A 9,268-nucleotide genomic window follows, 5' to 3' on the forward strand; every position below is an offset into this window, starting at 1 on the left:
TGCCCTCCCAGCCCTCCTCTTCTGCACCATGAAGTGTTCTGTGGTGGGGTTTGAGTCCCTTTTCATCTGCCTCTCCTTCCCCGCTGCAATTTCTGCCCGGTTTCTCCTGCAGAGAGAAATCCCCCAAACCTCTGCCAGCAGGGCTGAACCAGGGCCGTTCCCACTGTGAGCTGTAAGTAAGAGGCAGCTGTTGGAGGGAGACCTCTTTGTCCCAGGAGATGCGTTATCCATGGGAGACGATGCCACCCTTCCCACCGGAGAGCAGCTGGCTGATTCCCAGCGAGCGGGGTGGGAAATCCTGACTAAGAAGCATGGCTGAAAGGAGCCCCTGCTCATGCAGGGGTGTCTTAGCGTCGACGGGGAGCAGATGGGAACCGCGGCATTTGTCTCCACTTATCCAACACGTCAGCTTAGCTGCAGTACCAAAGCTGGTGTGACCCAGCTGAGATGGCCGGGGCTGGTGCGTGGGAGGTCAGAGACAGCCTGCGTAGCCCAGCTGCTTGCCTGGCTCCTGCAGAGGGGGTTTCTGATGTGGCTTCATTGTGGAGTAGCTGGAAATTGCCTTTCACGACACTCATTTGTCTTTGAGACGTTGGGTACAGCAAGCACGTTCTGCTTTCTGCTTGGCTAGCTAAAGAGACGAGTGTGTAATGGAAGAAATGATGAGCTTGTAAACGTTTTCTCAGCTTCAAACTGCTCCGTTAGATCTGGGCTGCTGTCTTCTCGCTTGCTTCCTGAGCAGCACTCAGTATTTCACATGAGTTGTTCTGAGTAAAGATCCTGTTTGTGCAGCATCGCTTGCCCGGTGAGCTGCCCAGACATTTCCATCGCACTCTCCTCCCGTGCAGTATTTCATGGCAGACTTTTGCAGCTGAATGTATTGCATGGGGATGAAGAACAAAATTCTTCACCTGGAGAGAAACACAACGGGTTATTTGCACCTAACTAAGCAGCCTAACTTTAGGCTCCTTTCTCAGCTGCTTCTGTTGGGAAAACCAGGCTGGCAATTGGGAAACGGCTCCTTCCAAGGGCTCTCAGGACTTTCCACCTGTTCTGTAGAGCAGCCACTTCGCTCCCTCCTTGAGTGCAGCCACCAATGTAAGGTACAAATGAGATCTATTAACTGTCTAATTGAAGCTCCCAGAGGAGCTTAAAGAAGAAGAACTTAATTAACCAGCCTGGAACCTGGGCAGAAATGCAATGTTCCCTTCCTAAGTGCCTAATAACGAGCAGGGTTGGTGCCTTCTGCTTTCAAACACTGGGTGCACAATGTTTTCAATTAGTCCTTTCAGTGGGAAAAAAATGGATTTCTAGCTAAAAATAACCCACCCTGCCTACCTTAGAAAATCTTGCTCGCTGTAATTTAAAAACCATTCAAGTTAGGTCAGCTTCCCAAGGAGGGCAGGTTGGCTGCTCTTTGCAGAAAGCACTCCCCAGCTAGACTGCATTTTCCCGAAGATTTAACGTGGCAGCTGTGAAATGAGGATAATCCTTGCTTTGGCTAGGGAATAAGCTCCTCGAGGTCAGACTGTCTGTGTAGCACCTGTGGTGTGTAAGACCTGGGTCTTGACTCCAGGTTTTGCAGGACCGCAGGGGAGAAGGCTTCCTTGCCTCTGCGTAACGTAACCACCTCCATGTGTTTGGTTTTTTTTCCCACTAGGTCTCTGGAAGTTCGTTATTTCACGTACGGGATCCTCTTCGGCTGCGGCAGCTCCTTCGCCTTCCAGCCCTCGCTCGTCATCCTTGGTCACTACTTCAAGCGCCGCCTTGGCTTGGCCAATGGCATCGTGGCCGGCGGCAGCTGCCTCATCTCCGTGCCGCTCCCCTTCTTCCTGAAGATGGTCGGGAAGGCCATTGGGCTGGCGCATACTTTCCAAGTACTCAGTGCCTTAATGCTCATCCAGATATTCTTGTCTCTGACCTATCGGCCCATCTTGCCGCCTTCTTGTGACTCTCAACACGATGGGCAGGACAAGCTGGGCAGCCGGAGCATGCGGCAGCAGTGCTGGTCCCAGACGCGCAAGTATTTCAACTTGAGGGTTTTCCGGAGAAAGACCTATCGGATTTGGGCCTTTGGGATCGCCACTGCTGTCTTGGGCTATCTCGTACCTTACATGAACCTGGTGAGAGCCTTGGCTGGGGCTGGCGGGGGAGGGAGGTCCCTTTGCCCAGAGTGAAGGGGCTCCTCCGTGCAAGCGAGGAGGTGGGAAGGTGGAGGTGGGCAGTAGGGACAGAGCCACCAAAAGCCTTGAAGCTAAGAAACTGCTGCAGGCACGTCCTGTAAACAGGAGTAGTGATGGGGGGGAGACAGCTTTTTAATGGTCCTGTGTGTCCTCTGCGCCAGGGTGGGCAGAGCGGTCGCTTCCCGTGGCTCCCGAGGACAAGCATCGGTAGCGGGAGAGGAGGGGGCTGTTGGGTTTGGGGTGGGCGGCGGTGGAGTGTGCAGGTCAGCGTGGTGTGAACGTGAAGGTCACACAGCCACCCCCAAAGCCACAAGCCCTCTGCGGGAAGTCTTGTCCCTTTTTGGGATATGAGAGGGATTAACTTACTGAGGATTCATGTCCGTGCGTCCTTCCCTCCATCCTAGGTAAAATATGTGGAGAAGCGGTTTCAAGAAACCAAAAAAGACTGGATCCTCCTGGTTTGCCTCGGAGCCATGTCAGGGCTGGGGCGCTTGGTTTCAGGCCGCATTGGCGACTGCATTCCCGGGCTGAAGAAGATTTACCTGCAGGTACGTTGTGTCTGACCCTCCGCGTAGCTGCTGGCTAGCAACTGCGGGTCAGGGGATAACATCTCTATCGACAATCTGCTTAATAACTGTCAACCGCAGATCGCAAATCCTTTACCGACCATTACCTAACACCCTTGTCTGCTCTTAGGGAAGAAAATTTATTACAGAAAGGTGTACAGAGAAGTTACACACTTGACCGGAGGTCTTGGTGTCCGTTCAGCAATCAAACTCTGTGGTCCCAACTCTTCCCAAACTGCTGGACACCTTCTCACCTTCTTGTGATTTTTGAAAAACAAACTGCTGACATTTAGCAGCTAATCCAGCAGATAATCCTTCCTAAAGCTTCTTTAAAAGGTTATTCTTAAAGGCCTCTCCGAGACGAGAGCAGAGGATGGATGGCATTGCTGGGTCCAGAGGAGGGGGCGATGTCGTTGACCTGTTCAGTGTCATCTTCATGACGCTTCCTGCTGCCCATCCCCACTCGTCCTGCACCCCAATGACATGCCCGCTTTTGTCTCCCCAGGTTGTGTCCTTCCTGCTGTTGGGCATTCTGTGCATGATGATCCCCCAGTGCCAAGGGTTCGAGGGCGTCATTGTCATCTGCCTCTTCCTCGGCCTTTGCGATGGCTTCTTCACCACCATCATGGCCCCCATCGCCTTCGAGCTGGTGGGCCCCATGCAGGCGTCCCAGGCCATAGGGTACCTCATGGGGCTGATGGCTGTGCCCATGACCGCGGGTACGCCGATAGCAGGTTGGTAGTGCTGCAGTGCCAGACCTGGATCCAGGTGTTGGGAGGGAGCAGATGCCTGTAGCGGCATATCATCACGGTGATATTTTGGCATGAGAACCAGACACACGGCTTTGAATTTTTCTGGCTTATCGTGTCACGTGGGGTTTGAAGTACGGGTGTAGCATCGCTCCATGCTACGTCCTGTAGCATCTCAGGGCTTTTCTCCAGGCTGATGAAAGGTAACCAGTGAGGGAACAGTGAGAGCGACCCAAGATCACATTAACTGATTTCTGTTTGAAGCTGAGCTAAAAATTGGCAGACATTCGTTTTCTAGAAGTCCTTTTAGATATCTGGGGACTGATTGCTAATCGGTAAGTTCAGCCCCTGGATTGTTGAATCCAAGTTAGAGGTGGAGACACCCGAGCCTCGGTCTTCCCAAGACTTGGGTAAGCACGGTAATAACCACAATGTCCTTAACAGCGAGCACTTTGCCAAAGCTGGCCGTTGGAACAGCAGACCGTCTGCATCAGCAATTGCTAAGCTGAAGCTGTGCAAGTGCCTCTGATCTTTCTGCTTCTGGCAGCGAAATTCAGTTTAGCGCCCTCGTGAAGGAACGTGGGGGCGGCAGACCTCTCGCTGTTAGGGTGCTGCTGCAGGACCCCCTGCATCGGGCTTGCTAGACACGGGGCTGGGTGAAGGGGCTCATTTCATGGATGTAATCGCCAGGTAAGTGTCTACGCAGGAGAAAACTCGGAGGGATTTTCCAGTGCCGATAAATCGCAATGCATTATTCTCCAAGGATGCCTGGCTGTGTTGGAACTTGCCGAACTAACATGTGCAGAACCTCATTGGTTTTTAAGGGATCGGTTCTTGTTTGTAACTGGCAGCACGTAATTTTTCAGCTGACATCCCCATGTAGATAAAACATCCGTAAGCAAAGCAGGGCTTCCAGCTGGAGGCAATCTGCAGAGGAACAGCCCCTGCCCGCTTTTCCTATCACCTCCTGGCCGGCAAGGCGCTAGGAAGAGCCACCTGAGATGTTTGGTTGTTTAACACTGTCTCAGCTTGCGTTTGGGATGTTTGGGATGTGTCTGGTTGTGTCCTCTTCTGGTTAACTAGGAAGGATGGCTGAGGCTTTCCTTCTTGGCTTCCTTGCTACACAGTGTTGGCTGCGCACATCCTTTAATCCAGGGCGTAAAAATTCCGAGGAGTGCAATGGAAAACAAGATTGTTTTAAAAACCCAAATGTCCCCGAATCTGAAGCAAGCTGCAGCTCTCACTCGAGGGAGGAGACAAGGCGGTCGTTAGACTGACGTGGCTATAACCGCCATTGTCCTTCTCTTTCAGGATACCTCAATGATTATTTTGGGAATTACAACGCGGCCTTTTATTTTGCCGGAGTCCCCCCCATCATCGGCGGTTTGGTGCTCTCCGTCGTCCCGCTGGTCCATCAGAGGATGCTGAAGAAGCAGCGCCTGGATTCCGGCAAAGACAAGATGCTGGTCTCGGAGACGGTGGTGAACGGGGAGCTGCTGCCGGGCTGTCCTGCCTCCGAAGCACACATGTAACACCTCCGCTCACCGACACTCACTGTCGCCACCAGCAGCCTCTCCATAGCCCAAGCACAGGCCCTTTTCTAGACGGACCATAATTCTCAATGATAGCAGATGCACTATGTTAATGAAAAAAAAAACCACAAAAACACAAAAAGTTCTTCTAGTTAAAGGCTTTTAACTAGCAGAAACGCTCTTTTTCGGGACAGTTTTGATTTCAAAGCCACCTTTTCTTTTTCCCCTCTAACCATTTTTCTAAGGAGAACTCTCACCAGGATTCAAACTTGATCAACCTCACGCTCCTCTCCCCATTTTTCTGTACGCCACGACAGAGGTTTACAGCTTAGAAATGCCTTTTTAAAGCGGGCCACAGATCGAGCTTGTTGAACCTTGCAGCTGTCCATCCTTCTCCTCCGGTGTCACTCGGGTGTCACGTCCAAGCGAGACAGTCCCCTCCCCGTCCAGCGCCAGAGGCAGTTTCGGAGCCAGCAGATCTGAAGGAGGAAACGCTGCTTTAGTCCGATGCGCAAACCAAATAAACGATCGGCGAGTCCCACTTTAATCTTCTTCTCTCCTCCTTTTCCACTGCTCTCCCACGCACCCAGGGAGCTGCAGCTGGGATGATGGGGAGCTCGGCCGGCCCCCGATCCTGCCGCCCTCGTCGAACGGAGCCAGGCGGGAGCACCCACTTCCTGCAAAATATGCCTTAAAAACACGTGGACAAGACCAGCAGGTCCCTCGGCCACTTTCTGCCTCCGTTTTCTCGCCCAGCGACTAATGATTGGGCTTTTGAGGTGCAAAAGAGAGGGGCAGCTCCCAGCGCAGCCCACGGCAGCTGGCTCTGCAAGGCAAAAACCGTGGGCAAGCCGCCGAGGCGGGCACTTTGGAGGCGTCGAGGCACGCAGGATCGGGACAGAGCCCCGTGTGTCACGGGTCCGCTCCGTTCCGGGAGGCGGTTTCCCTCTGCCCAGGGATGCAGGGATGCAGCCGGCCCGGGGCACGGGGGCAGCCACGGATGCGGGGATGCAGCTGGCTCGGGGCACAGGTTCTTTTTTGGGGCTGGTTGTGTATTATGCAGCAATAACCACGAGTCAGTATTGGCAGGGGAAGCCCGGTGTTTCCAAAGGGTTTAAAAGCCCTGGCAGCTTTTAACTCGTAGCCCGTGCGTCGCCGGGGGAGAGGGTGAGAGCTCAAGAAAATAGCACAGCCTGTGGGTACCCACCGCACAGAGCGAAGGCAGAGCTCAGCCTTGTGTAGAAATTCGTCATCTCCAGGCGTCGCTAATGAGGGTGGCACGGTGCGAGGGAAGTCGTCCTGCCCCGGCGGGTCCCCGTGCAAATGAGGTGCCGGCTGGGACCGGGGTACCTTTTCTTGGGAATAATAACCCAGGAGAGAGCAAGAAACAAAGCTCGCATTTATCCTGGCTGCAAAACCATCCTTCGCTGGATTTTCATTTTATTCACCTGCAATTAAATAAATGAGAAGCCTAAAGAGGGACGTGTGCCGTGGGAATCGTCCCTCGGTCCCCGGGCGAATGTGGGGGTTTGTAACACCAAGACCAATCTTTGCTGTGGAAACTTGGTTTCAGTGGAGGCCGCCCTCCCGCGGGCAGCGGCGGGACCTTTGTATATAGGCTCAGGATCCTGCATGCCCCTCTGGCCCTGTTTTTAATCCGCGTTGGCTAATGCATTATAAGGTCTCATGGTCTTGTGGTCCTTCTGTCCCCGTACGAGCTGGAAAATTAACTGGTGTGTTGTGTCGTGTCTGTTTATGACTATAAAATGAGATGTCCGTTTGCCTCTTTCTCCGATTCGCTTTTCTCTGACTGTTATTACCTTTCATTGCCCGTGTTGCATCGTCTGCTGCAGCTCTGCTGACCCATCGCTTTAGGAAGCCACAGGAGGCAGCAGGAGCTGCGTCGGAAGGCAGGGCACGCATACACCCGTGCGCTGGGGGGGCCGAACCACGGTGCCCTTGCTCCGGCGCAGGTGGGATGTGCCAGGCTTAGCCTAGGGCAGGGCACTCAAGTGCTGCTTTTCAGGCGGGAGCGTTGGCGGTGGGGCATCTTCAAAGCCGTCTGACAGCGGAAGGAAAGAAATACATTGCATCATAGCTCCTTTTGTGAGTTTTGGGGCTTTTATTCACATCAGAGTTTGATGAAGTTCTTTAAATCATATTTTTGACCTTAACGCCCCCTGAAGGAGAGCTTATGAGGGATTTAAATTCAAGAAGTAGCTTCTTCAGACCAAGAAGAGGACGAGCAGAGCTGCCTCAAACCCACGTCTGGCCTGAGCGAGCGGCTGCACGGCACAGCACACCGATGAGTGCTCCCAGCTTTGCACGAGACTCCGTGGCGGTAAAACATCCCTGGCTCATAAGGCGATTTATCTTTCAAATCCCAAATTTCTACCCATTTCCACTTGCCTTAAATGCTCCGCCTGCCTGCGAAGGTCTTTGCCCCAGGAGGAGCCTGCATTCGGTGCAATGGGTGCTTAACGCTACAGCGGCATCGGACCAGCTCTGTGTCAGCCGGGAGCCCGCTCTCTTCTCAGGAGGGATTGTGGCACCCACGTTCATCCCCCCCTAAATATTGGTCTTTGCCCACAGCTCTTATTATCTACCCTCTAGGAGATGTTGAGTGATGAGGTGCATTCACGGGCCACCCGAGTTTGGTCGAAAGAATCCACCCCTCATCCTATCCAAGGCCAATGTCTGGTACCAGCCTCCCAAACCCCCCCTCAGCATCTTTGTCTGGTCGAGATCCTGCCCTTGGTCAAGACAAGGGCAAATTCTGCAGTGGGGAAGGCACGTTTGAGCAATAGCAACGAAAGGTTCGCCTCGTCTGCAAACACAGATGGGAACAGGAAGGGCAAAGGTTGGAGTAGTCTGTCAACATAAAAGGGAGTATTTTGGGGTTTGTTTGTCAGCTAAATGCTGCTGCTGCGCGTCTAGTTTGTCCCTTGAGTATCGGGCAGCTTGAAAGAATTTTTGCAGACTCCTGGCATGTGAGAGGTGGGATTGTAGCGATCCGAACATCTGTAAACAGGGAAAAATGGCATTGGTCGCTGAAACATCCTTTTAGCCTGTTGTAGTCTGGTGCTGTGACGCCAAATAGGTCTCTACCTGTTGCAAAAAGCTTCATCCTAAAACCCCCTCCTGTTTCTTCCCATCAGGATCCGCTCGTCCTGGCCCAGCGCACCCGTGGCCTCCTCGGGGCAGGCGAGGGCTGAACGGGAGGCAGCATTCACGGCGAAAACTACCTTTTACTCAGTTTTCTAATTAAAAAAAAAACCCCCAAACTTCTCCCTCCCCTGTGAGTGCCGGGCTGTGATTCCTGCCCCGCTCCCTTGCTCCAGGAGGGGAAGGTGGAGCCCAACATTCTGGGCTCGGCTGTTTTCGGGAGCCAGCGGGGGCACGGGAGCGGGTCGAGTCCCTCGGGGGTGGGAAGGGGGGTGGAAGGGAGCAGGGAGGGAGCAGCTTCGCTTCGTGCCCGGGGTGTTTGGAGAGCTGCAGGCGCGCGCGTAGCCTTACGTAAGTGTACAGCGAGTGCGGGACGTGTCCCAGCAGCGCCCTGCTCGGGGCTTGGCTGGGGCTGTCTTTCTAAATCTTTAGCTTGAGGGTGTTCAAAAACAAGTTGTTGTCTTTTCTTCTTTTTTTCTTTTTTTTTCTTTTTTTTTCTTTTTTGTTTTGCTGCTACAGAGTGAGGCGCTGGGTTTAACTCCTCTTGCTCCGGCCGAGGGATGGAGCGGGACAGCCGAGCTGGAAGGGCTCGGGGGGTGGTGGGAGGGGTGTGTGGGGTGTGTGTTTTCAGCCTTTCAGGGCTGCCCGGGCGATGGGAAGGCTGGCAGGGCAGCAGCTGCGGGAAGTGCCGTGATTCATGGCTTAGAGCTTTTTCGGGCTGTGGAACAAAGCTGGAACCATCTGCGGGAGCTGCTTCATTGCAGCGTGCCCTGCCCTGAGGTCCTGTGGCCAGGGAAATACACGTTTCTAAGTAACGTTAGCTTAAATTTAACAAATTCCGGCTGCTCATTGGCTGGGGTTGAGGTTTCCTAACATTTCCCTGCTGTGGGAAGGCCACATCCTAATTGCCATCAAAGCTTGAGGGCTTTTGCAGGTCTGCTGCGGTACCATGGGGTTTGGGGACCCCCCCAGTTTCAAGACGTTTTGGCTCTGCCTCCCCCCGTCGTGGTGGTTTGGGGCTGCCAGTTTGGCCACGCCGGCAGTCGAGGAGCTTCGTAACCCTCCGGGCCGCG

General features: G+C 53.7%; 1 protein-coding gene across 1 annotated transcript in view; it reads left to right on the top strand.

Moving 5' to 3' along the window:
* Positions 1–5,468, top strand: part of SLC16A2 (solute carrier family 16, member 2 (thyroid hormone transporter)) — an 8,311-nt gene extending 2,843 nt beyond the window's left edge. The window contains exons 3-6 of the mRNA XM_009323328.1: positions 1,661–2,123; positions 2,588–2,731; positions 3,255–3,483; positions 4,810–5,468. Of these exons, the coding sequence (XP_009321603.1) occupies positions 1,661–2,123; positions 2,588–2,731; positions 3,255–3,483; positions 4,810–5,030 (1,057 nt within the window). The 3' untranslated portion in view covers positions 5,031–5,468. The remainder of the gene's footprint in view (positions 1–1,660; positions 2,124–2,587; positions 2,732–3,254; positions 3,484–4,809) is intronic.
* Positions 5,469–9,268: the final 3,800 nt, after the last annotated feature.

The sequence above is a fragment of the Pygoscelis adeliae genome, unplaced genomic scaffold (assembly GCF_000699105.1).
Source record: "Pygoscelis adeliae isolate BGI_AS28 unplaced genomic scaffold, ASM69910v1 Scaffold294, whole genome shotgun sequence".
Classification (NCBI taxonomy): domain Eukaryota; kingdom Metazoa; phylum Chordata; class Aves; order Sphenisciformes; family Spheniscidae; genus Pygoscelis; species Pygoscelis adeliae.